The 27766-nt window shown below is 43.3% G+C and overlaps 1 protein-coding gene across 3 annotated transcripts; it reads left to right on the top strand.

Annotated features, from left to right (window-relative positions):
• Window positions 1-3895: 3895 nt before the first annotated feature.
• Window positions 3896-27667, top strand: LOC124012442. Of its 3 annotated transcripts, none has more exons than XM_046326068.1 (6): window positions 3896-4394; window positions 4839-4969; window positions 15971-16135; window positions 16914-17025; window positions 17226-17323; window positions 26488-27667. In XM_046326068.1, exons 1-6 carry the CDS (start codon window positions 4112-4114, stop codon window positions 27406-27408), a joined length of 1710 nt encoding a protein of 569 aa, XP_046182024.1. In that variant the 5' UTR covers window positions 3896-4111; the 3' UTR covers window positions 27409-27667. The 3 variants fall into 3 exon arrangements, with proteins under 3 accessions (XP_046182024.1, XP_046182023.1, XP_046182022.1); XM_046326067.1 differs by having other exon boundaries at window positions 3896-4499; window positions 15974-16135; XM_046326066.1 differs by having other exon boundaries at window positions 3896-4499.
• The last annotated feature ends 99 nt before the right edge of the window (window positions 27668-27766 follow it).

Below are 27766 nucleotides of genomic sequence, written 5' to 3'. Positions count from 1 at the left end.
AAACCCTCCCCTAACCCAGACGACGCTGGGCCAATTGTGCGCCGCCCCATGGGTCTCCCGGTTGCGGCCAGCTGCAACAGAGCCTGGACACAAACCCAGAATCTCTAGTTGCACAGCTAGCACTGTGATGCAGTGCCTTAGACCACTGCGCCACTCGGGAGGCTGAATTGTAATTTTTTAGTCAATGATCTACACGACATATGCTGTCAAAGTGGAAGAATAATTCTAACATTTTTGAAAGTTTAGTGAAAAATAAAAAAACAAATATACCTTGATTAGATAAGTATTTACCCCCCCCTCTGATTACAGCTTGGGTAAGCCTGTAAGGGCTTTGCACACCTGGATTATGCAATATTTGCCCATTATTATTTTCTAAGTTCTGCAAGCTCTGTCAAGGAGTAGAGGATCATGGCTAGACTGCCATTTAAGTTTTACTGTACATTTCCAAGCAGATTTAATTCAAAACTGTAACTTGCCACTCAGGAACATTCCCTGTCTTCATGGTAATCAACTCCAATGTAGATTTGGCCTTGTGTTGTAGATTATTGTCCTGCTGAAAGGTACAGTGCCTTGCGAAAGTATTCGGCCCCCTTGAACTTTGTGACCTTTTGCCACATTTCAGGCTTCAAATATAAAGATATAAAACTGTTTTTTTTGTGAAGAATCAACAACAACTGGGACACAATCATGAAGTGGAACGACATTTATTGGATATTTCAAACTTTTTTAACAAATCAAAAACTGAAAAATTGGGCGTGCAAAATTATTCAGCCCCCTTAAGTTAATACTTTGTAGCGCCACCTTTTGCTGCGATTACAGCTGTAAGTCGCTTGGGGTATGTCTCTATCAGTTTTGCACATCGAGAGACTGACATTTTTTCCCATTCCTCCTTGCAAAACAGCTCGAGCTCAGTGAGGTTGGATGGAGAGCATTTGTGAACAGCAGTTTTCAGTTCTTTCCACAGATTCTCGATTGGATTCAGGTCTGGACTTTGACTTGGCCATTCTAACACCTGGATATGTTTATTTTTGAACCATTCCATTGTAGATTTTGCTGTATGTTTTGGATCATTGTCTTGTTGGAAGACAAATCTCCGTCCCAGGCTCAGGTCTTTTGCAGACTCCATCAGGTTTTCTTCCAGAATGGTCCTGTATTTGGCTCCATCCATCTTCCCATCAATTTTAACCATCTTCCCTGTCCCTGCTGAAGAAAAGCAGGCCCAAACCATGATGCTGCCACCACCATGTTTGACAGTGGGGATGGTGTGTTCAGGGTGATGAGCTGTGTTGCTTTTACGCCAAACATAACGTTTTGCATTGTTGCCAAAAAGTTCAATTTTGGTTTAATCTGACCAGAGCACCTTCTTCCACATGTTTGGTGTGTCTCCCAGGTGGCTTGTGGCAAACTTTAAACGACACTTTTTATGGATCTTTAAGAAATGGCTTTCTTCTTGCCACTCTTCCATAAAGGCCAGATTTGTGCAATATACGACTGATTGTTGTCCTATGGACAGAGTCTCCCACCTCAGCTGTAGATCTATGCAGTTCATCCAGAGTGATCATGGGCCTCTTTGCTGCATCTCTGATCAGTCTTCTCCTTGTATGAGCTGAAAGTTTAGAGGGACGGCCAGGTCTTGTTAGATTTGCAGTGGTCTGATACTCCTTCCATTTCAATATTATCGCTTGCACAGTGCTTCTTGGGATGTTTAAAGCTTGGGAAATCTTTTTGTATCCAAATCCGGCTTTAAACTTCTTCACAACAGTATCTCGGACCTGCCTGGTGTGTTCCTTGTTCTTCATGATGCTCTCTGCGCTTTTAACAGACCTCTGAAACTATCACAGTGCAGGTGCATTTATACGGAGACTTGATTACACACAGGTGGATTGTATTTATCATCATTAGTCATTTAGGTCAACATTGGATCATTCAGAGATCCTCACTGAACTTCTGGAGAGAGTTTGCTGCACTGAAAGTAAAGGGGCTGAATAATTTTGCACGCCCAATATTTCCGTTTTTGATTTGTTAAAAAAGTTTGAAATATCCAATAAATGTCGTTCCACTTCATGATTGTGTCCCACTTGTTGTTGATTCTTCAAAAAAATACAGTTTTATATCTTTATGTTTGAAGCCTGAAATGTGGCAAAAGGTCGCAAAGTTCAAGGGGGCCGAATACTTTCACAAGGCACTGTAAATTCCTCTCCCAGTGTCTGGTGACAAGCAGGTCCACCCTCCAAAGTTCCTGTGCCTAGCTCCATCCCGTTCCTTTTCATCCTGAAAAACCCTGTTTTTGCCGATGTCAAGCATACCCATACCATGATGCAGTCCCACAAAGCTTACTCAGTGATGTGTTGGATTTGCCCCAAACATAAGGCTTTGCGTTTAAGCAAAAAGAGTACTACTACTGTTGTGCCTTGTTGCATACAGGATGCATGTTTTGGAGAAAAATATATATATTTGTATTATTTTCACTCTGTCATTTAGGTCATTATTGTGGAGTCACTACAATGTTGTTGATCCATCCTCAGTTTTCTTCTATCACAGCCATTGAACTCCGTAGCTGTTTTAAAATCACCAATGGCCTCATGGTGACATCCCGGAGCAGTTTCCTTCCTTTCCTGCAGCTCAGTGGAGAAGGACAACTGCATCTTTGATATGTTTGAGTGGTTTTATACATCATCCACAGCATAACCCTTACAAAAAAATATTGCAGTCAGAGTGCAGTATAACTGCTGCAAATACTGTGACCAAAATACTTGTTTTTTTACTGCAGTAATTTTGCAATGCAACTGCTGTTAGAGTGCAGTATAACTTAATATAATTAAGTTATTCTTAAATTACTGTGTCCAAAATACCACAGTCAACTGCAGTTATTGCACTTTTACTGTAGTTTCAAAACTGCAAATCTTTTTTTGTACGGAAATTAACTTAAGCATGCTTAATTAAATAGATGTTCAATGTCTGATTTGTTATTGTTACCCATCTACAAACCATGGCCTTTCTTTAAGGCTTTTGAAAAGCTCCCTGGTTTTGTAGTTGAATCTGTGCTTTACTTGACTGAGGGACCTTGCAGATGTTGTATGTATGGGGGACAGCGGAAGGTGTAGTCATTCAAAAATCATGTCAACCCCTGTTATTTAACCAAGTGAGTCTATGTAACTGAGTATGTGATTTGTTAAAAGTCAACTGCCCCTCAGGCCATTTAAAAACAACCATTATTTCTAGTGTCAAAATCTGGGTTTGGCAGCTGCCAGGAGAATGCTACCTGCCCCAATGCATAGTGCTAAATGTCAAATTTGGTGGAGGTGGGAATAATGGTCTGGGGATGATTTTAATGGTTTGGGCTAGGCCCCTTAGTTCCAGTGAAGGGAAATCTTAATGCTACAGCATACTAGACGATTCTGTGCTTCCAACTTTGTGGCAACAGTTTTTGGGAAGGGCTTTTCCTGTTTCGGCATGATAATGCCCCCATGCACAAAGCGAGGTCGATACAGAAATGGTTTGTCGAGATCGGTGTGGAGGAACTTGACTGGCCTGCAGAGCCCTGACCTCAACCCCATCAAACACCTTAGGGATGAATTGGAGGCCTAATTGTCCAACATCAGTGCCTGACTTCACTAATGCACTTGTGGCTGAATGGAAGCAATTCCCTGCAGCAATGTTGCAACATCTAGTGGAAAGCCTTCACAGAAAAGTGGAGGCTGTTATACTGTTATAGATACAACTGGGGACCAACTCCATATTAATGCCCAATGTTTTGGAATGAGATGTTCCACGAGCAGGTGTCCAAATACTTTTGGTCATGTAGTGTATTGAAATGTGTAATTCGCACTCTGACCTGAGAAAGGCAGCAATACAGCATCTAGTCTGCTGGAAACGCAAATGAAGAAGAACGTAAACGGAAGTAAACAATGACCAAGAAGCACTTCCACGTCAGCGTTTTTATTGTTATTTTAGACGTTTATGAACACGAGGGAACTCAAAATATGACTAATTTAAATGCACAGCATCACATGCTTACCCGATGTTGTATTTAATTCGCGTTGGTTACAGGACTTGGTTGACAGACGTTATATAGGTAACGCTAGCCAGCTAACGTTAGCTAAAAATAACAATGGCTAACTGTATGGTTTTTCACTCTCAAATAGCCTCCATCATGGAGGTGCTAGCGAATTCAGCCGTGGCAGATATCTGTAAACTCGTAGACGACGACTATGCAGTGTTTCGTTTGGAAATAACTCAAAGCCAGAAAGAAAACAGGGCATTGCGGAGGAAACTTCAGCTAATGGAACTGAAGGTGGCACGAGAGCGCGCAGAAAGGACAATCCGAGAGCGCGCCCTCGCTAGTCGTCCCAGTAGTGTCAAGATCCTCGATCGATACAGAGGAATGGCAAGAGGTACATTTTGCAGAAGGCCGATGCTTCGGGGCCTGTCGCCCGGTTCTCTGCGCGTGTGTGTTCAGATGTGTTGTCCAGAATTTGGTCTTGGACAGTTTTTGGATAGTATGCAATACTTCCCCTTATTACTTACCTATCATCCACAACTTTTTTATTTGAGCTTTGTTTGTTTTACTAGGCAGGGCAATTATGAACAAATTATTCTTGCACAAAGACAATATCATATTCCAAGTAGATTATTGATTTACTGAATGTCCTATTATCATACTCAAAAAGAATGTGATGCACGGAACATAATCGATCAATAAATAGTATATCAAGAAGTCATAAGAAGTGTTACTTTACATCCTTGCCAATTGTAGACAGTGTCAATAATGTACACCATACAATTGAGCATTGACAGTACATAATTTAACCACCCCTTTTACCCAATCATTTTCTCAGGTGAAGGACATCTCACTGGAGGCCACAGGAGCTTTGCGAAGCCAGCGGGACACAACACATGGAGAGATGACCAACCAATCACTGTTGATGAGGGGAGTGGAACCTCAACCCAGCATGTTATTGTGATAGAGGTTAGTGTAATAGTGTTGCATTAAAAGTTACAGTACATCAAATTTGGCCCGTTTTATTTCAGAAAGGCTCCACATAGCTATTATGGAGCCTTTCTATTATGGAGCCTTTAGTATTTGCATACATGTACATCCTAATGTATCTGCCATAGGGGAGCTTGTTAAACCTCCTCTCGTCTATTAGCGTCTCATCAGGAATACTAAAAAGTACTTCAACATTTTTCTAAATGATGATATGAGAAATAATTGTCTTAACATTAACAATGATTCATATTTGTGCATATTTAAGTGATATTAAATGTGGATTTAAAACAGAATCTATATATGGTGTTATTTCATGGGGGACTGAGGTCTCTATACAGGAACACTTCCTACTCTATTGGCCCCAATGCAATACACTTTAGGCCTATAAATTACATATTGGCTTATAGAGAAATAAACTATTCTATGTGCAGAGGTAAAATTCAGATTGGGAGTACTCAGTATTGTAGTGTCTTAACACTTAGTACTTATTTAGGTAATAAGAAAGACTCTGAATACAAGCAATTGAACTGGAGCTTCACATTTACTCAAACTAGTTAGTACCAGAATAACATAGAACAATACTGCGCATGACCAAGGGTGCTCCATCCTTAAAGGGGACATCAGTAATTAACAGAACATAACATTCCTTCTCTTACACAGAGTTACTGTTACCAAACCAAAACTGAAACATTTCCCAGAACTTGTTGTAGTTATTTTGCATCTTTGAATTTGAACTTGAACAGTTAGTTTTTGTTTGTTTGTTTATAAGTCTAGTCTGTCTGGTGGACGGTGCCTTCGTTCTGGGTAGCGCCTCAGATTGTCTGGAGGCTCCTGAACATCCTCAGTGTGTGCTTGTTCCATTATAGCGTCTGCTATAGCAGCACCTTCATCAACACGTTCCCTTCTTTCAGCCTGGGGTCTCTCTACTGCCCCACCGTCCTCTACAGTTTCCTGTGTGTCACTCTCAGGAGCTCTCTGTGCCTGTTCTCTCTCGATTGTTGTGCTGATTTCCATGGAATGCGTTTGGTTAATGTGACGCCGCCACATTATGTCTGGGCTCACTTGAACCTGGTAAGTTCTGGGTCCCGTTTGTGTGTGTATGGTCCCTCTTGTCCATTTCCCTCCTCTTCTGTAGTCTCGCACCATCACTTCCTGTCCTGTTTGGAGATGGCGCTCCCGGCCACCGGAGAGCATCTTGGATTGTTTGTTCAGCACTTCATTACACCTGTTTGGCTTCATGATGTCCAGTTGTGTGCGGAGAGGCCTCCCGAACATCAGTGCGGCTGGGCTTTCATTTGTTGTGGGGTGTTTCGGTAGGAGGCCAGGAACTTGGCCAGTTTTGTTTGCAAAGTCCCTTCGTCTCGTTTTGCTGCACGGAGTCCTTGCTTTAGGGTTTGCACAAAGCGTTCTGCCAGCCCATTGGTGGCAGGGTGGTACGGAGCTGAGGTTGAGTGTTTGATTCCATTTACTGACATGAATCTTGTAAACTCGTCACTTACAAAAGCTTGCGCGTTGTCACTTACCAGCTGCAGTGGCAAACCGAAGCGTGCAAACGTTGTTCTGAGACACTCTATCGTCTGAGCTGAGGTGGAGGAGTCAGTGCAAAACACCTCTGGCCATTTGGAATAGGCATCAACTATAACCAGAAACATGTGCTTTTCAAAGGGACCAGCGTAGTCCACATGAATTCTCTGCCATGGCTCTGCGGGCCATTCCCATGGGTGGACTGGGACAGGAGCAGGCATGTGAAGGGTTTCCAAACATCCACTACAGTTCTTTGCCGTATTTTCTATCTGTTGGTCCAGACCTGGCCACCAGAAGTGGCTCCTTGCGAGCAGCTTCATTTTGACAATTCCAACTTGACCTTCATGTAGTTGCTGCAAGACTAGATGTTGGCATTTCTGGGGTATCATGACTCTCATTCCCCACATCAAACATCCTTGGTACGTTGTAATTTCATTTCTCCGCTGGAAATACGGAGTCAGCTCCTTTCTGCCAGTAGCTGGCCATCCTGACATGGTGTAGGTGTACACTTTTGTCTCATGTTTGATAACTGTGCTTGTGACCGGTAGTGCCTCAAGCTGAGCGGTATGGAACATGTCCACTGCATCCACCCTCATTTGTCTTTCTCTTGTACACGGCAGTCTGGATAATCCATCTGCATTTGTGTGGAGGGAGGACGGCTTAAACTCAATGTCATACATATGACTGGCAAGGAACAGGGCATATCGCTGTAACCTGGCTGCTGTCATTGCCGGAATGCCTTTCTTTGGACTGAAAATGGAATCAACGGCTGGTGATCTGTAACCAGTGTGAAACGCTTGCCATATAGGTATGCGTGGAATTTCTTGACGCCCCACACTAGTGCCAGTGCTTCTTTGTCGATTTGTGAGTAGTTTTTCTCTGCATCATTCAATGTTCGTGACGCAAATGCAACTGGCCTCTCTGACCCATCTTTCAGTGTGTGTGAAAGGACGGAACCTAAGCCATAAGGGGACGCATCACAAGCCAACTTCACTGGCATTTCAGGGTCGTAATGCATCAGGACCTGTTCAGATGTTATGAGCCGTTTTGCCTCCAGAAATGGATTTTCACACTGCTCTGTCCACCGCCATGTCCTATTCTTTTCCAGGAGCTGATTTAGAGGCTGGAGTACTGCTGAAAGGTTTGGGAGGAATCTTCTGTAGTAATTGATCAGTCCCGTGAAAGATCTCACTTCTGTGATATTTTGTGGTCGTGGTGCCTGTACCACTGCCTCGATTTTGTCCTGTGTCTTGTGCAATCCATTACAGTCAATCTCATGTCCACAGAAGACAATCTTGTCTTTGAAGAACTCACACTTCTTTAAGTTTTCCTGTAGACCATACTCTTTCAGTCTTTTCAGGACCTCTTCCAGGTTAGCCAGGTGCTCTTTGTCGGTGCGTCCTGTTATGATCATGTCATCCAGGATACACTGGGTTCCTGTGATTCCTTGCAAAATCTGGTCAATTAGTTCGTTGCCAAATGGCTGGGGCTGATGCAATGCCAAAAACCAGGCGGTTATACCTGTATAGACCTTTGTGTGTGTTTATTGTCAGGTACTTTTTGGAACTCTCTTCAACCGGTAGCTGCAGGTAAGCCTGTTTCAGATTTTACTGAAGTGTTTCCCACCAGCTAGTGCAGCAAAGATGTCATCCAGGCGTGGTAGGGGGTATTGGTCCACATGCAACATTGAATTCACAGTTACCTTGAAGTCCCCACACATTCTAACAGACCCGTCTTTCTTCACAATAGGATCTATGGGTGTGGCCCATTCGCTTCTGTCCACTTTCGTCAGGATCCCTGTATTTCCGCTTCCACCTTTGGTCTCAGGGAGTATGGAACAGATCTGGCTTTGCAGAATTTTGGGGTTGCGTCATCTCTTAGTACAAGTTTTGCTGTGAAGCCTTTTACTGTTCCCATCTGATCACTGAAAACTGTGTTGTATTTCTGTATTCCCTGCCAAATAATGGGGGGCCATTTCTAGGCACCACATACAGCTGTAACTGCTGTGTTTGCCCCCCATAATGCACTCTGACCTGCAACGCCCCCATTGGGCTCAATCTCTCTCCTGAGTATGTCTTCAGCAACACATTTGTGTTCTTCAGCTTGATAGCCTTAAAGTGCTCTTTGTAGACAGTAGTGGAAATTATAGACACTGCAGATCCTGTGTCCAGCTCCATTTTGAGGGGTTTGCCTTCGATATCTGGTGTCACCCATATTATGCTCCTGCTGGGAGAAGTCACTGTGTTTAACTCCATTGTACCAATTAATCGTTCATCTGAATCACTGCCACTGTTCTCTGCTAGTGCATTCACAGACCCTTTAATTTTCTCAGTTTTCCTGTTGTGACTGAATTTAGCTTTGCATGCTCTTTGAATGTGCCCCCTTCTACTGCATTTGTGACAAATTTAGTCTTTGAAACGGCAGTCCTCTGCTCTGTGACCATCTCTGTCACACCTGTTGCATTTTTCGGCCACACGGGGGCGCTGTCGACTGCGTGAACTTGTGCAGGGAAATTTGTGACAGGTCAGTACTTCTTTTACTTTGCAACTCAAATGTATCTTTAGTCGCGATTTCCATAGCCACAGCAATTTCAACAGCCTTTGCAAACGTGAGCTCTGATTCTGTGAGCAAACGTTTTTGAATGTGTTCATGTTTCAGTCCACAAACAAATCTATCCCTTAATGTGTCATTTAGGTTCTCTCCCAACTGGCAATGTTCAGACAGTTTCTTCAACACTGCTACATATGTACTAACACCCTCCCCCCTCATTCTGATCTCTCTTGTGGAAACGAAAACGTTCCGCAATGAGGAGTGGTTTAGGTGATAGGTGATTTTGCAATATCTCCACAATCTCTGTGAATGTTTTATTTGAGGGCTTCAGAGGGGCAGTCAGATCTCTTAGCAAACTGTATGTTTTTGGGCCAATTAAACTCAACAACGCTGGTACTCTTTTGTTATCAGCAATGTCGTTTGCAATGAAGTACTGTTCCAGTCGTTCACTGTAAGTTGCCCAGTTTTCTTGCGTGTCATCAAACACATCTAATTTCCCGATGCTAGCCATTCTCTTTACCTCTGGCTCCACGGGTCTTTGATCTGCCGCCTTGTTCTCGTCAGCTCTCCCCTCGTCTTCACTGCTTGCTAGCTGTTGTGCTACAGGGGCAAAATCTTCCTCTCTTCCTACGAACTCCATCTGTATTCGTGATGCACACTGCAGGTAATCATCCTCGTCGCCATTGTAGTGTCTTAACACTTAGTACTTATTTAGGTAATAAGAAAGACTCTGAATACAAGCAATTGAACTGGAGCTTCACATTTACTCAAACTAGTTAGTACCAGAATAACATAGAACAATACTGCGCATGACCAAGGGCGCTCCATCCTTAAAGGGGCCATCAGTAATTATACTGCGCATATTGGCTTATAGAGAAATAAACTATTCTATGTGCAGAGGTAAAATTCAGATTGGGAGTACTCAGTATTGTAGTGTCTTAACACTGACCAAGGGCGCTCCATCCTTAAAGGGGCCATCAGTAATTAACAGAACATAACAAGTATGTTCTGTAGAAACCACCTTCCAATGCCCCAAGTCCTTCTGTTCACCCGATCCAGAATTTCGTACAATCAAGTGCCGGCCATTTTACCTACCAAGAGAATTCTCGTCAGTTATAGTCACAGCTGTGTACATTCACCCTCAAGCAGACGCCAAGACGGCCATCAAGGAACTTCACTGGACAAAATGCAAACTGGAAACCATACATCCTAAGGCTGCATTTATTGTAGCTGGGGGTTTTATCAAAGCAAATTTGAGAACAATTCTACCTAAATTCTTCCAGCATATTGACTGTGCTACACGCATGCTCAATACCCTCGACCACTGCTATTCTAGTTTCCGTGATGCATACAAAGCCCTCCCCCGCCGTCCCTTTGGCAAATCTGACCACGGCACCATCTTGCTCCTTCCGTCTTATAGGCAGAAACTCAAACAGGATGTACCAGTGACGAGAACTATTCAACGCTGGTCCGACCAATTGGAAGCAACGCTTCAAGTTTGTTTTGATCACGCAGACTGGAATATGTTCCGGTCAGCCTCCGAGAACAACATCGACCTATACGCTGACTCAGTGAGTGCGTTTGTGGTACCCACTGTGACTATTAAAACCCACAGAAACTGTGGATTGATGGTGGCATTGCACAAAACTGAAAGCGCGATCCACTGCATTTAACCATGGAAAGAGGTCTGAGAACATGTCTGAATATAAACAGTGTAGCTATTCCCCTCCGCAAGGCAATCAAACATGTGAAATGCCAGTAGAAGGACAAGGTGGAGTCGCAATTCTACGGCTCAGACACAAGACGCATGTGGCAGGGTCTACAGGAAATAACGTACTACAAAAAGAGATCCAAACCACGCCACGAACACCGACGTCACACTTCCAGACAAACTGGAAGTTGTGACGTCGGTGTCCGTGACGTGTATTATCCGCTTTGAGGATAATACCGTGTCACCGTCGTGGCCCGCTAAAAAGGACTGCCCCCCCCCCCCCTGACACGAGTAAAACATTTAAATGTGCTAACCCTCGAAAGGCTGCTGGCCCAGATGGCATACCGAGCCGTGTCTTCAAAGCATTCCCAGACCAGCTGGCTGGTGTGTTCAAACTCTCACAATCCCAGTCTATTGTCCTCACATGCTTAAAGATGGCTAATGTTGTTCCAGTACCCAAGAAAGCAAAGATAACTGAACTAAATTACAACCGCCTCGTAGGACTCACTTCTGTCTTCATGAAGTGCTTTGAGAGACTAGTCAAGGATCATATCACCTCCACCTTACCGGCCACCCTAGACCCACTTCAGTTTGCATACCGCCCCAACAGGTCCACAGACGACGCAATCGCCATCACACTGCACACTGCCCTATCCCATCTGGACAAAAGGAATATCAATGTAAGAATGCTGTTCATTGACTACAGCTTAGCATTCAACACCATATTACCCTCCAAGCTCATCATCAAGCTGGAGGCCCTGGGTCTCAATCCGTCCTGTGCAATTGTGTCCTGGACTTTCTGACGGGCCACCCCGAGGTGGTGACGGTAGGAAACAACATCTCCACTTCGCTGACCCTCAACACTGGGGCCCCACAAGTGTGCGTGCTCAGCCCCCTCCTGTACTTCCTGTTCACCCACAACTACATGGCCATGCACGCCTCCAACTTAATCACCAAGTTTGCAGATGACACAATAGTAGTGGTCTTGATTACCAACAAAGAAGAGACAGCCTACAAGGAGGAGGTGAGTGCACTCAGGAGTGTGTGTGGTGTCAGGAAAACGACTCTTACTCAACGTCAACAAAACACAGGAGATGATCGTGGACTTCAGGAAACAGCAGAGGGAGCACCCCCCTATCCACATTGAAGGGACAGCAGTGGAAAGGTGGAATGTTTTAAGTTCCTCAGCGTACACATCACAGAAACTGAAATGGTCCACTCACACAGACAGTGTGGTGAAGAAGGATCAACAGCACCTCTTCAACCTCAGGAGGCTAAAGAAATTTGGCTTGTCACCTAAAACCCTCAACAACTTTTACAGATGCACAATTGAGAGCATCCTGTCGGGCTGTATCACAGCCTGGTACTGAAAACTGCACCGCCCTCAACCGCAAGGCTCTCCAGAGGGTGGTGCGGTCTGCACAACGCATCACCGGGGGCAAACTACCTGCCCTCCATGACACCTACAGCACCCGATGTCACAGGAATGCCAAAAAGGACAACTACTACCCGAGCCACAGCCTGTTCACACACTGACATCCACAATTGACGGTCCATCAGCAGGCAATTAAGTATGCTAGGCAGCCTGTTTCAGTGTTCGTTTTTTTTAAAGTATGCTAAGCAGTGAGAGGGTTTTGTTCATGCAGGAACAGTCATGTGTGCTTTCTTTAGAGAACAGTGTAGGTTCAAAGGAAGAATAAACAAATATCATGATATGCCTCACTCAAATAAATATCAAATGGTATTGATATTATATAAAATTATCGATATTGGTGCCCACCACTACGATTTCCTCATCTGATAAACCTCTACTACAACTTTGTCTCTGGTAGTATTCATTCCCAATATCTTGGGTGTCTTGGGTGGCTGCACCACTGACACTCTTGGAGACCTCTTTATCCTCAAAAGTGTGTACATTTTGCATATTAAGTTGGCAGCCTGAGGGTCTTCTCTGAGCAGTTGACATTCCCTCATTTAAACTCTCTACAGACAGTAGGTTTTGTAGCTGGGCCTCATATACATTCTCTGTTTCTACCATTTTGTGTAATTTCACCTTGTCACTACTAGCAATAGAATGTATAAATATGACCTCTATTCTTGTCCCAAATATGACAAAGATTTGACACTACGTTTAGTGACAAACAGTTTTCCAATCCGCCATTGCAAAGTTTTCGCAACTTCCTCCCAAAATTGGAAATTAAATGTTTCATTATGCTGCATAACAGAATGTATTGCCGTTGAAATAGCATGGTAACCAAAAAATGTATTTAAAAAAAATATTATGATTAACTTTCTGGTCCTCCCCAACATCCCTGCCACCCCCATACAATTAGTTTCAGATTTGGTGGTTCAACAGCATTATTTTCATTTCTCATCTGTTGTGTCAAGTTATTCAGATCTATGCATTTATCAGTACGGTCTAGAGGTCGACCGATTAATCGGAATGGCCGATTAATTAGGGCTGATTTCAAGTTTTCATAACAATCGGAAATCGTTTATTTTTGGACGGCAATTTTTATTTTTTACACCTTTATTTAATCTTTATTTAACTAGGCAAGTCAGTTAAGAACACATTCTTATTTTCAATGACGGCCTAGGAACGGTGGGTTAACTGCCTCGTTCAGGGGCAGAACGACAGATTTTTACCTTGTCAGCTCGGGGGATTCAATCTTGCAACCTTACAGTTAACTAGTCCAACGCTCAAACCACCTGCCTCTCATTGCACTCCACGAGGAGACTGCCTGTTACGCAAATGCAGTAAGCCAAAGTAAGTTGCTAGCTAGCATCAAACTTATCTTATAAAAAAACAATCAATCATAATCACAAGTTAACTACACATGGTTGATGATTTTAGTAGTTTATCTAGCGTGTCCTGCATTGCATATAATCAATGTGGTGCGTATCGTTGCTCCAATGTGTACCTAACCATAAACATCAATGCCTTTCTTCAAATCAATACACAGAAGTATATATTTTTAAACCTGCATATTTTGCTAAAAGAAATTCAGGTTAGCAGGCAATATTAACCAGGTGAAATTGTGTCACTTCTCTTGCGTTCATTGCACGCAGAGTCAGTGTATAAGCAACAGTTTGGGCCGCCTAATTTGCCAGAATTTTACGTAATTATGACATAACATTGAAGGTTGTGCAATGTAACAGGAATATTTAGATTTATGGATGCCACCCGTTAGATAAAATACGGAACGGTTTCGTATTTCACTGAAAGAATAAACGTCTTGTTTTCGAGATGATAGTTTCCGGATTCGACCATATTAATGACCTAAGGCTCGTATTTCTGTGTTTTATCATGTTATAATTTAGTCTATGATTTGATAGAGCAGTCTGACTGAGCTTTGGTAGGCACCAGCAGACTCGTAAGCATTCATTCAAACAGCACTTTTGTGCGTTTGCCAGCAGCTGTTTATGACTTCAAGCCTATCAACTCCCGAGATTAGGCTGGTGTAACCGATGTGAAATGGCTAGCTAGTTAGCGGGGTGCGCTCTAATAGCTTTCAAACGTCACTCGCTCTGAGACTTGGAGTGGTTGTTCCCCTTGCTCTGCAAGAGCCGCGGCTTTTGTGGAGCGATGGGTAACGCTGCTTCGATGGTGGCTGTTGTCGTTGTGTTCCTGGTTTGAGCCCAGGTAGGAGCGAGGAGAGGGACGGAAGCTAAACTGTTACACTGGCAATACTAAAGTGCCTATAAGAACATCCAATAGTCAAAGGTATATGAAATACAAATGGTATAGAGAGAAATAGTCCTATAATTCCTATAATAACTACAACCTAAAACTTCTTACCTGGGAATATTGAAAACTCGTCTTAAAAGGAACCACCAGCTTTCATATGTTCTCATGTTCTGAGCAAGGGACTTAAACGTTAGCTTTCTTACATGGCACATATTGCACTTTTACTTTCTTCTCCAACACTTGGTTTTTGCATTATTTAAACCAAATTGAACACGTTTCATTATTTATTTGAGGCTAAATTGATTTTATTGATGTATTATATTAAGTTAAAATAAGTGTTCATTCAGTATTGTTGTAAATGTCATTATTACAAATACATTTTTTAAATCGGCCGATTAATCGGCATCTGCTGTTTTTTTTTTGGTCCTCCAATAATCGGTATCGGCTTTGAAAAATTATAATCAGTCGACCTCTAGTACGGTCCTCTCCACAGTTAACTATCACCACAGACAACAGTGTTAAAATCAGTACAGTTAAATCCTACTATAGCACAAGGTCCACCCTTTACCAGCCCCTCCACAGATACAGTATATTGCATTTTATGGACAAATCAAAAATGATTTTCTGAAGAAGCCTTTGACTTGCCTCGTGAAGTGCCACCATACACAGCACAGCCATTAGTTAGACAGCACAAAAATGTTTACATCAGCAAGAGCAGGGAAGACCAGGGCTCATGATTGGAATATCACTTGCAGTGTAGCCTAGTTTTTATTTACAACATCCCAGCAGCGCAAAAACTCAGGAACAAAGTTAGACGTATAACTTTTCCCTGTGCTTCTCCGAGCACTTTGTATAGCCTAGGCCTATAGCCTGTTATAAACTGGGTGGTTCGAGCCCTGAAAACTGATTGGCTGAAAGCCATGGTATATCAGATACCACGGGTATGACAAAACATTTATTTTTACTGCTCTAATTACGTTGGTAACCAGTTTATCATAGCAATAAGGCACCTGATATGTGTCCTAGCATTCCGCTTTGCATCGTGCATAAGAACAGCCCTTGGCCGTGGTATATTGGCCATATACCACCCCCTCCATATACCACAGCCCCTACAGTTTATCAAGTTCATGCACATTTTTTGTTGAGACGGGTATGTGTGGTTTTCATATGGTGTCATTTAAAACTTCTTTGTTTAATGAACACAAAATGGGATGTTTTATTCAGACTTTCATTGAGACTCTATTTAGTATGCATCACATCTGATCTCAGTCTGCATAAACATGACAGCGCTATATAACCAATATACACTTAAAAATAAAAATATATATCCACACAGTAACAACATCTTATGTCCACCATGATGGGTTTAACAATGAAGTAATTCTGTAACTACAGTATAGGACTCAAACATAGTGGGGATGGGTAAACACTCCATGTTGAAAGTCTGTTTATTATCTGTGTTTACATACCTGAGTGAGTGTATGTCTGTATCACCTGTCTCTACTAGGAGGAGGAGGGTCCAGAGGTGCTGCTGGTGAAGGAGGAGGGGTGTGAGGAGGGTCTGGGGAACCCTGAGGGGACCATGGTCATGGAGGACAACCAGACGACACCTCCTCCTGAACCCACAGAGGCACCAGCTGAGCAGCACAGGACTACACAGAGTCTCACTGAGGTGAGCCCACTGTAAACTACTGTCTGAATGGTATTAGGTCAGGATCTGTGTCCACAAAGATCAGAGTGCTGATCTAGGATCATTTTTGGCTTTTGCCTTTTAGATCTTAATGAAGAAGACTATATAGACAAGTGGGGATCAGCACTCTGACTCTTAGATGCTTTGTGGTGTTAGGTTCTTATTTTCAGAGTAAATAACTCGACGGACACTAGAGAAGCTTAACCAAACAGCTGGATTCAGACAAAAGACATTTCACACAAGCACTGATATTTAACCCTTTCTCCTAGGCTGAGTCTCCTCCTACCCATCTGTACAAACATTGTTTTTTACTGCTAGGCAGGACACTAGTGATATGGGCCATAAACTTCTATTTCTCCCTTAAGCTGACCTGACCTCAACCCCCCTCCGTCACTAATCCATGGCTCTCTTCCCTTATCAATGCCTGCAACATTACATCGCTTCCCTGCACTCAACACATTCCAAGCTTAATTGCACACACTATATACCTTCCTCCTATAACCCTTAACTTCTGGTGTTGACACTCTAAACCTCAGCACTCCATCAGTGACATGAATAAGTATATTTCACATTCTCAAAACCCAACAGTGGATACGGCCCAGGTCTTGATTCATTTTGTCTTAAGTGTGGGACCATGTCTTTGAATTATCAAACCATTAAAGTGTGTCAAATAATCAAATCAACTAACACGTTTTTCCATAGTACTCATGGCAATCCCTAATTCTTGATCCAACATCCTCTCACTCTGTATCTCTTACAGTCAGTAGACATGGAGGATGGGAAGCCTGATCTGCTGCTGGTCAAAGAGGAGACAGTAGAAGATGGACCAGAGAGCATTGATCTGCTGAGTGGAATAAAGATGGGGGAGCAAGGTAAGGGAGACACACATATACAGAACATAATAGATATACTTCAATGGGATTAGTGGTGCACTTACATAAAGTGAAATCAATACAATTGTATTTTTACATTAAAAAAACACAATGTATGAACTTGACCAGGTAATTAACCAAAAAAAAACACATATGTAAAGTTCTCTCTGTCATGTTTATTTTATAACCTCTTTCTGCAGGTGGTTGGTTGGAGGATGACAGAGGAGACTGGGCGGCCATCTTGGATTCCCAGACCCAGACAGGTGCAGCCAAGGGCCCGCGGGAAAACATAGTGGAGGTCAGTGGATGGGACAGCGTCCTCAACTCTGGGCTGGGGAACAACACTGTTAACCACAACCAGAAACAGATAGTAGAACACAAAACCACGTCTGAACTTAGTCTCCATGAAACAGACTGGCTGAGACCAGGACGAGGTTTAGATTTGGTCTGCAGGGACGGGGAGGTGTCCATATGCGGCAGGAGAGAACAGACACAGACTCTGCTAGCGATGCTCCGTCCTGCTCCTATAGTTGTGATTCAGAGAGACTGATGGTGTCTCAGGTTAACCCTCCAACAGGTGCTTCCTTCAGCCTGCCTTCTATAGGATCTATCAACTGGAACATGGACCCTGTGGCATCACAGACACTCCCTGGCCTTCGTTCTCCTCACACACCTAATGTTAAACCAGACCTCAGACAATGCCAGTGACTCAACACTAAATGGATACACAAGTCCATTGACAAATGACAGTAGTAGTAGTAACACTGTCAATAGATCTGGTGGAAAAGAGAAGCGCTTCCCGTGGGAAAGTCTTCAGTTTCCCTAAACAGGTGGAGCTCCACCAGAGGCTACACATAGGGGGGAAATCATTCGGCTGCTATCGGTGCAATGCCAGTTTCTCCCGCTCGTTCAACCTGAAGAGGCACCAGAGGGTCCACACAGGGGAGAAAACCTACAGCTGCACCCAGTGTGAGAAGAGGTTCTCCCACCTGAAGATCATCTTAAGGTTCATACAGGAGACAGAATGTTTGCCTATACGCACTGCAGGAAGAGGTTGTCAGAGAGGAGCTACCTCAGGATACAGCAGCAGAAAATGCTCATGGCCAATGTATAGTATAGTGTATAGTGACATGTAATGTAGTACTAGTTAGTTTGTAGTTAATTATTTTGGTTTTGGATATATAAGGAACTGGAAGAGCTGAACTGAGTGAAAAAATGAGTATGATGACATAAACCCCACTGATCTCATGAGCCTTATTAATACATACCCCAGTCCTTATTCCCTGTCCCCTCATCACTAACTGCAATGACTGCCTTTCCTTTTTCCTGGATTCCCTCGCTCCCCTCAAAACCTGCTCAGTCTCCTTCACCCACTGCTCCCTGGTACGCCGCCGAGATACGCCAGTTAAAAGCCAGTGGACGGCTGCAAGAGGACTGGTCTGGTACGTCCTTCTCAAGCATACGCAGATCACCTGTTAAAATTTAAAAGAACGCCCTCTCAGCTGCAAGAACATCTTACTACTCCGACCTCATCAACTCTGGTAAAAACAACCAAAAAGTCCCCTTCTCCACAGCGAACCGCCTACTTCAGCCTCCTGACAGCTTCCCTGCAGACTCCTCCCCTGAACAGTGCAACAAGTTCCTGAAAATCCATGACATCCACCACCACCTACTTACACCAGTATAACCTCCGCATCCCCATAGATAGTTTCCCGGTCCCTCTGTCAACACAAGTCAAAAGCCTCGGTGTCACTCTGGACCGAAACCCTCATCCATGCCTTCATCACTTCCCGTTTGCACTATTGCAACACTCTGCCTCCCAAACTCACCAACCGACATCAACTGGTCCAGAACTCTGCTACCAGAATCCTCACCTGCACCAGATCAACCGATCACATCACACCAATCCTCATCAATCCACACTGGCTCCCTGTGCAATCCCGTATTACCTTTAAGACCGACACCTACAAAGCACCCCACAACCTGGCACCCACCTACCTCTCTGACCTTCACCCAGCACGTGCCCCTTCTGCTCCTCCTCTGCTGGTTTCCATGTCACCCCCAATTCACAGGTCAAATAGGGGGTGCTTATATTTGTCCTGTTTCACTGCATGTATTAGTGGTTAACCAGTGTGAGTGTTAGATGTGAAATGGAAATGTTTTTTAAATGTTTATATCTGAGACACCCTGGGAGAGTGAGGTCACAGCCAGGGATCAGCCATTATTGACGGCAATACTGGAGCAACTAGTCTGCTGAAGGATTCGAACCAACGACATTTTTGGTTACTGGCCCAATACTCTTAAACGCTGGGCTACCTGCCGCCTCTCCACCATGGTTGCCTGAACCTTCAACTGCTCTGCCTCAGGCTCTGGAATGCACTCCCCCCCACACATACAATATGCAGACACAGTATTCTCATTCAAAAACCTCCTAAAAACACATCTCTTCAAGGATGCCTATAACCTATTACCTGTGGTCTGTCATTGACTCTGTCCTACTTAACCCCCCGACCCCCGTGTCTTCTCAGTATAGCTACAGTGCCTTGAAAGTATTCAGTTAACACCCCTTGACTTTTTCCACATTTTTGTTGTGTTACACAATTACATTGGCCTACAGACACAATACCCCATAATGTCAAAGTGGAATTAAGTATTCAACCCCTTTGTTATGTCAAGCCTAAATACAGTTGAAGTCGGAAGTGTACATACACTTCGGTTGGAGTCATTATCTCGTTTTTCAACCACTCCACAAATTTCTTGTTAACAAACTATAGTTTTGGCAAGTCAGTTAGGACATCTACTTTGTGCATGACACAAGTCATTTTTCCAACAATTGTTTACAGACAGATTATTTCACTTATAATTCACTGTATCACAATACCAGTGGGTCAGAAGTTTACATACACTAAGTTGACTGCCTTTAAACAGCTTGGAAAATTCCAGAAAAGGATGTCATGGCTTTAGAAGCTTCTGATAGGCTAATTGACATCATTTGTATTTCAAGGCCTACCTTCAAACTCAGTGCCTCTTTGCTCAACATCATGGGAAAATCAAAAGAAATCAGCCAAGACCTCAGAAAAAAATTGTTGACCTCCACAAGTCTGGTTCATCCTTGGGAGCAATTTCTAAATGCCTGAAGGTACCACGTTCATCTGTACAAACAAAAGTACGCAAGTATAAACACCATGGGACCACGCAGCCGTCATACCGCTCAGCAAGGAGACGCGTTCTGTCTCCTAGAGATGAACGTACTTTGGTGCGAAAAGTGCAAATCATTCCCAAAACAACAGCAAAGGACCTTGTGAAGATGCTGGAGGAAACCGGTACAAAGTATCTATATCCACAGTATAACGAGTCATATATCGACATAACCTGAAAGGCCGCTCAGCAAGGAAGAAACCACTGCTCCAAAACCGCCATTAAAAAAAACAGACTAGGTTTGCAACTGCACATGGGGACAAAGATTGTACTTTTTGTCCTCAGGCCTGATGAAACAAAAATATAACTTTTTGGCCATAATGACCATCGTTATGTTTGGAGGAAAAAGGGGGAGGCTTGCAAGCCAAAGAATACCATCCCAACCGTGAAGCACGGTATAAATATGTACAAACAGTGTATTCCTAAAGACTTTAACATAACAAGGATCTACTATTTACAAAAATCACACATGGAAAACATTTAGAAAAAACAGGCACTCGCTCATCATGCTTCTTCCCTCCGCCGCCCTCCTCCTCCTCTCATTCACTCTGGGGCTCTGGTGGCAGCATCATGTTGTGGGGGTGCTTTGCTGCAGGAGGGACTGGTGCACTTCACAAAATAGATGGCATAATGAGGGAGGAAAATGATGTAGATATATTGAAGCAACATCTCAAGACATCAGTCAGGTTGGTCACAAATGGGTCTTCCAAATGGACAATGACCCCAAGCATATTTCAAAGTTGTGGCAAAATGGCTTAAGGACAGCAAAGTCAAGGTATTGGAGTGGCCATCACAAAGCCCTGACCTCCATCCTCTAGAAAATTTGTGGGCAGAACTCAAAAAGTGTGTGCGAGCAAGGAGTCTTACAAACCTGACTCAGTTACACCATCTGTCAGGAGGCATGGGCCAAAATTCACCCAACTTATTGTGGGAAGCTTGTGGAAGGCTTCCTGAAATGTTTGACCCAAGTTAAACAATTTAAAGGCAATGCTCCCAAATACTAATTTGTATGTGTATGTGGGAATGTGATGAAATAAATAAAAGCTCAAATAAATCACTCTCTACTATTATTCTGACATTTCACATTCTTAAAATAGTGGTTACCCTAACTGACCTAAGACCTAAGAATTCCTACTAGGATTAAATGTCAGGAATTGTGACAAACTGAGTTTAAATGTATTTGGCTAAGGTGTATGTAAACCTCCGACTTCAACTGTAAGTTCAAGAGTAAACAGTCGCTTAACAAGTCACATAATACCTTGATTTTTTAATAGCCAGCTCATCTCTGTACTCCACACATACAGAAAATTGTAATGTCCTTCAGCCGTGCAGTGAATTTCAAACACCAGATTCAACCACAAATAGTGGGGAGGTTTTCCAATGCCTCACAAAGAAGGGCAGCTATTGACAGATGGGTAAACAAATTAAAAGCAGACGATGAATATCCCTTTGAGCATGAGGAAGTTATTAATTACACTTTGGGTGGTGTATCAATACACCCAGTCACTACAAAGATACATGCGTCCTTCCTAACTCAGTTGCCGTAGAGGGAGGATACCTCTCGGGAATTTCACCATGAAGCCAATAGTGACTTTATAACAGTTACAGGGTTTAATGGGTGTGATAAGAAAAACCAGAGGATGGATCAACAACATTGTAGTTACTCCACAATACTAACCTAATAGACAGAGTGAGAAGATGGAAGCCTGTACAGAATCTAAATATTCCATAACATGCATCCTGTTTGCAACAAAGCATTAAAGTAACACTACATAATACAAACTGTTGTGTTTGGGGCAAATCCAATACAGTACATTATTGAGTACCACTCTCCATATTTTCAAGCATTGTGGTGGCTGCATCATGTTATGGGTATGCTTGTAATCGTGAAGGACTGGGGAGTTTCAGGATAAAAATTAACGGAATAGAGCTAAGCACAGGCAAAGTCCTAGAGGAAAACGTGGTTCAGGCTGCTTTCCACCAGACAACTTTCTGCAGGACAATGACCTAAAACAAGGCTAAATCTACACTGGCGTTACTTACCAAGAAGACAATGAATGTTCCTGAGTGGAAAATGAATGTTCCTACTTGAAAGTCTATGGCAAGACCTGAAACGGATTGTCTAGCAATGATCAACAACCAATTTGACAGAGTTTGAAGTATTTTGAAAAGAATAATGGGCAAATGTTGCACAGTCCAGGTGTGAAAAGCTCTGAAAGACAGACCCAGAAACACTCACAGCTGTAATCTCTGCCAAAGGTGCTTCTACAAAGCATTGCCTCGGGGGTGTGAATACTTATGTAAATTACATTTCTGTACTTTTTTCTGTACTTTTTAATACATTTTGCAAAAATGTCACTTTTTTGTCACTGTCATTATGGGTTATTGTGTGTAGATGGGTGAGATTTTAATTGATTCCATCCTTTGGATTTTTTTGTGCATTATAATTAAAAATAACACATTTACATAAGTATTCAGACTTGAAATGGTGCTCTGGTGGATCCTGTTTCCATTGATCATCCTTGTCATGTTTCCACAACTTGATTGGAGTCCACCTCGTAAATTAAATTGATTGGACATGATTTGGAAAGGCACACACCTGTGTCTTTCCAAGGTCCCACAGTTGACGGTGCATGTCAGAGCAAAAACCAAGCCATGAGGTCAAAGGAATTGTTGGTAGACAAGATTGCTTCCAGGCACAGATCTGGGGAAGGGTACCAAAACATTTCTGCAGCATTGAAGTTCCCCAAGAACACAGTGGCCTCCATCATTCTTAAATAGAAGATGTTTGGAACCACCAAGACCCTTCCTAGAGCTGGCCGCCAGGGCAAACTGAGCAATCGGGGGAGAAGGGCCTTGGTCAGGGAGGTGACCAAGAACCTGATGGTCACTCTGACAGAGCTCCAGAGTTCCTCTGTGGAGATGGGAGAACCTTAGAGAAGGATACCATCTCTGCAGCACTCCACCAATCAGGCCTTTATGGTAGACTGGCCAGAGCTTCTCTTCACTAAAAAGGCACATGACGGCCTGCTTGGAGTTTGCCAAAAGGCACCGAAAAGGACTCTCAGACCATGAGAAACAAGAGTCTCTGGTCTGATGAAACCAAGAGTAAACTCTTTGGCCTAAATGCCAAGCGTCACATATGGAGGAAACCTGGAACCGTCCCTACGGTGAAGCATGGTGGTGGCAGCATCGTGCTGTGGGGAAATATGAACAGAGCAAAGTACAGAGAGATCCTAGATGAAAACCTGATCGAAAGCACTCAGGACTGAGGCAAAGGTAAACCTTCCAACAGGACAATGACCCTAAGCACACAGCCAAGACAACACAGGAGTGCGTTCGGGACAAGTCTCTGAATGTCCTTGAGGGGCCCAGCCAGAGCCCGGACTTCAACCTGATCGAACATCTTTGAAGAGACCTGAAAGAGACCTGAAAATAGCTTTGCAGTGACGCTCCCCATCCAACCTGACAGAGCTTGAGAAGATCTGCAGAGAAGAATGGGAGAAATTCCCCAAATACAGGTGTGCCAAGCTTGTAGCGTCATACCCAAGACTTGAGGCTGTAATCGCTGCCAAAGGTGCTTCAACCAAGTACTGAGTAAAGGGTCTGAATACTTATGTAAAAGGGAATATTTCTGTTACTTATTTTTTATTTGCAAAAAAATTACAAACCTGTTTTGCCTTTGTCATTATGGGGTATTGTGTGTAGATTGATGAGGGGAAAAACAATTGAATCCATTTTAGAATAATGCTGTAATGTAATGAAATGTAGAAAATGTCAAAAGTTCTGAATACTTTCCTAATGCACTATATGTGTCCCCCTAACCCGCATCCAAAACCGGGTCCGTATCCTATTCCCAATCCTACCCCTTAAACATAAAACCTTACCCTAAACCGTATTCGTATCCTCTACCCAATCCCTCCCTCTTTTTATCTGACCTGTTTCATCTGGTCCTTTATTTAAATATGAATTGGATTGATGCACTTGATTTTATGATCTTTCGTACAGCACTTTATTTAATGTAGGCCTACTCTTAATGTAAGATTTCCCTGAAAGGCATCTGCCAAATATAATGTATTATTATGATGATGAGGCAGAGTAGATTATATGGTGATGGTTGGTGTGATGGTGTCTGTAAAAATACTTCACGGATGAAGAGTGACAACCTTAGTTTGATACTGGTGTTTTATAGTCAGATAATGATCGTGCCTTAATTAATGTTTACTTGACATGGAGTAGTAAAGATGTGTGTACTGTAATGTTGAACCTTTTCCTAAGTATTCTAAAAGTCATTTTATCAAATCGAGGGTACCAGATTTACAGAAAAGGTCAAGTGTTACCATAGTGACAAAAGTTATTCTACTTGTCACATATTATTTGCAATAAAAGTACTATACTTCATGTTACGTGAGTATGTGTGACCATTTTGTTAAATACAACATTAACTAGGCGTCGGCTGCCTTGGCTATTTTTGTATCATTGCAGGGACTGAATTTCCCTTATCTCTCTCTAGTAGTCCGTCGGTTTCGACGATGACGACTCGTGGATGTCATTTCTGTTGTGGGTTCTTGAGTTGCTCGGGAGTCCGTTTTGAAGAGCAGACTGAAGCATGAGGGACAGACGTGCTTCTGGTGGTGTTGCGAGCGTGGTTGTGCCGGTATGCCGCTTTTCTCCGGCTGCAGATAGTTGTTTCTGTCCCGCTCAAAGTTGTCTACTGCGGTGAGCGTTTGAGTGCCAGATGGATCGGGTTGAGGAAATGTCTGTGAGTTGGCTGGGCTGGATATTGCAGAACTTGAGGTTGTGTTTTCGGTAGCCTCAATTCGGGTGCTGTTCAGCTTTCTGCAGTACCTCCAGGTTGGAGACCTTGTTTTGCCACCGGATACTTGATCTCAGAGATTGTGTATGGAATATTTCCAGCTGTTTGAAGTGGCGGCGACTGTACAGGGTTCAAGTTTCACAGCCAAACAACAGAGTTATGATGGCTACCACATTGTAGATTTTCACTTTTGTGGAAAGAGTGATGGTGTTATCCTGTTCCTCAGCCTTCCCAATGACTGGCTAGTTATTTCTTGGTCAAGTGAGCCGTCCTTGGAGATGGTGCTCCCCAGATATGTGAAGTGGGCGACATTCTGGAGCTCGGTTCCACTTAGGTGGATGCTGGAGACCACTGGGTTGGACAGGGGCGATGGTTGATGATTCCAGTTTTTTCCCAAGCTTTATCAAAGTTGTCTGATAAATACTGGAGGTCTGCCTCTGTGTGTGCAAGTAGGGCACAGTCATCAGCATAGAGGGTTCTTGTGGTTTGGTCTTTGCTCTGAGTCAGAACCTTCAATGCTGCAGACATTTTTTGAGCACCCTTGCCCAGATCTGTGCCTCGACACAATCCTGTTTCGGAGCTTTATGGAGAATTTCTTCGACCTCATGGCTTGTTTTTTGTTCTGACATGCCCTGTCAACTGTGGGACCTTATATAGACAGATGTGTGCCTTTCCAAATCATGTCCGAGCAATTGAATTTACCACAGGTGGACTCAAATCAAGTTGTAGAAACATCTCATGGATGATCAATGGAAACAGGATGCCACTGAGCTCAATTTGGAGTGCCATAGCAAATGGTCTGAATACTTATATAAATAAGGTATTTCTGTTTTTGTTTTTTTATAAATGTGCAAACATTTCTAGAAATCTGTTTTGGCTTTGTCATCATGGCGTAGTGTGTATAGACTGATGAGGACTTTTATTTATTTAATCCATTTAAAATGAGGCTGTAAAATAACAAAATGTGGAGAAAGGAAAGGGGTCTGAATACTTTTTGAATGCACTGCACATGGCTCCTCCTTTTGCTACACAGAGTTGCTTGGGGTTAGCCAGCGGTAGTAGCTGAAAGCATAAAGTAGCAAGCAACAAGCAGGCAGGCGGCAATCACTAACTACCACTACTACAATACGGCACTAGACGCATCACACACATGCAAAGTACTTATGTGAGTGTTTGTATTTAATTTCAACAAAATGGTCAAAGTTAACAATGTGTTGACTGACTTGGTTATTTTTGTATCATTGCTGGGACTGAGTTTCCATTATACTTAATATGGCAATTTTTTATAATAAACTCCACTGGCTCCATATTGTTGGGTACTTGAATCACAGTGTTAGAGATGGGCTTGACTGTGGTTAACATTTTGTAATGTCATGTTTCTGTGTCTACAATAAAGAGTTTATTTTATATAACCTTTATTTGCTCTTCTGTACAATTTGTGTTGACAGTCTGCAGTCCATGAGGACCTGCTGATATCTGGTGTTGCTGACGGGAGAGACTGGACCTCTGAAGCGGCGTGTCACAAAACCTGGCCCCAGATCAGGATCCTGGATCAGGAGCCGTCGCTCTTCCTCCCCGAGTCAGAACCGGAACCGAACCGCGAGGGACAGAGACTCCACCACCACACAGAACACAACCAGTGGACAGTTGGACTGAACAACCTCAGTCCTGGTGGTCATCAGAGAGACAAAGGCTCCAGTCAGGGATCCAGTCTGCAGCCCAGACCCTTCTCTTCACAGTCTCAGTGCAGGGATGAAGCAGGGCCTGGGGCTGATAGAGAGAGATCCTCCTTTTCATATGATGCAAACACCATAGTATCCATGATGAACAGAGATGGTCACCCTGGGCTTCAGTCTTCACAGAGAGTGGTGGGAGACCCCCCTGGTGGTAGTCTATCAGCAAGTGTGTCTTCTCCTTCAGGGTCTTGTCTAATGCCTGGTGACTGGGTTCATAGAAATCCTGGATCTGGGTCTAGCCTTCCTCAGTTACCTCATGGTTACTCCACCAATACAGACCGGGTCAGGATGGGCGTTCACCACGAGAAGTATTTAGCCTATAACACAGCACACAATCCCAGCAACACCCAAACAATGGCAAGTGGTCAAGGAGGGAGCTCAAAAACTGCTGCTTCGACCTCCTCTGGTGTCATTGGGTCACAACGTGGGAGGCCGAATATTAGGACTGACTGCGACAAGCCGTACAGCTGCGCCACATGTGGGAAGCACTTTACTAGGGCAAACTATTTGAAGGAGCATCAGACCGTTCACACCAAGGAGAGGCCTTTCAAGTGCAAACTGTGTTACAAGAGCTTCCCCTTCCGGAGTAACCTCATCAGACATAGGAGTGTCCACAATGGGGAGAAATCGTAGCAGTGTGGCTTGAGATGTACACAGGGGATGTCAGGAAACCATTCTTTAGCTGACATGGTTATATTGTGAAGTGTCTTGGGGTAAGAGGGTAATTAACCACATACCCCTTATTAACCCTTTGTTAACTTGTCATTTGAAACAGGCTTGCGTAAATACATGTTTTTAGAGGACCATAAACCTAGGCTAAAACAAGAACAGTTGAAAATGTACCTTGCTGAGGTGATGATGGAATAAAGTTGTTCTGAAACTTTCTACTCTATTCTTGTTAACACACTGTTCTTTCTAAACAAATTGCTCACAGCTTGAAAGATACTGATCATAGCAGATTTTACATGTATTATAAGAAGAACAAAGAACA

The sequence above is a fragment of the Oncorhynchus gorbuscha genome, linkage group LG24 (genome assembly GCF_021184085.1).
Source record: "Oncorhynchus gorbuscha isolate QuinsamMale2020 ecotype Even-year linkage group LG24, OgorEven_v1.0, whole genome shotgun sequence".
Lineage (NCBI taxonomy): Eukaryota > Metazoa > Chordata > Actinopteri > Salmoniformes > Salmonidae > Oncorhynchus > Oncorhynchus gorbuscha.
Note: the sequence above shows the minus strand (reverse complement) of the source record. Positions and strands in the feature narration are given on the sequence as shown.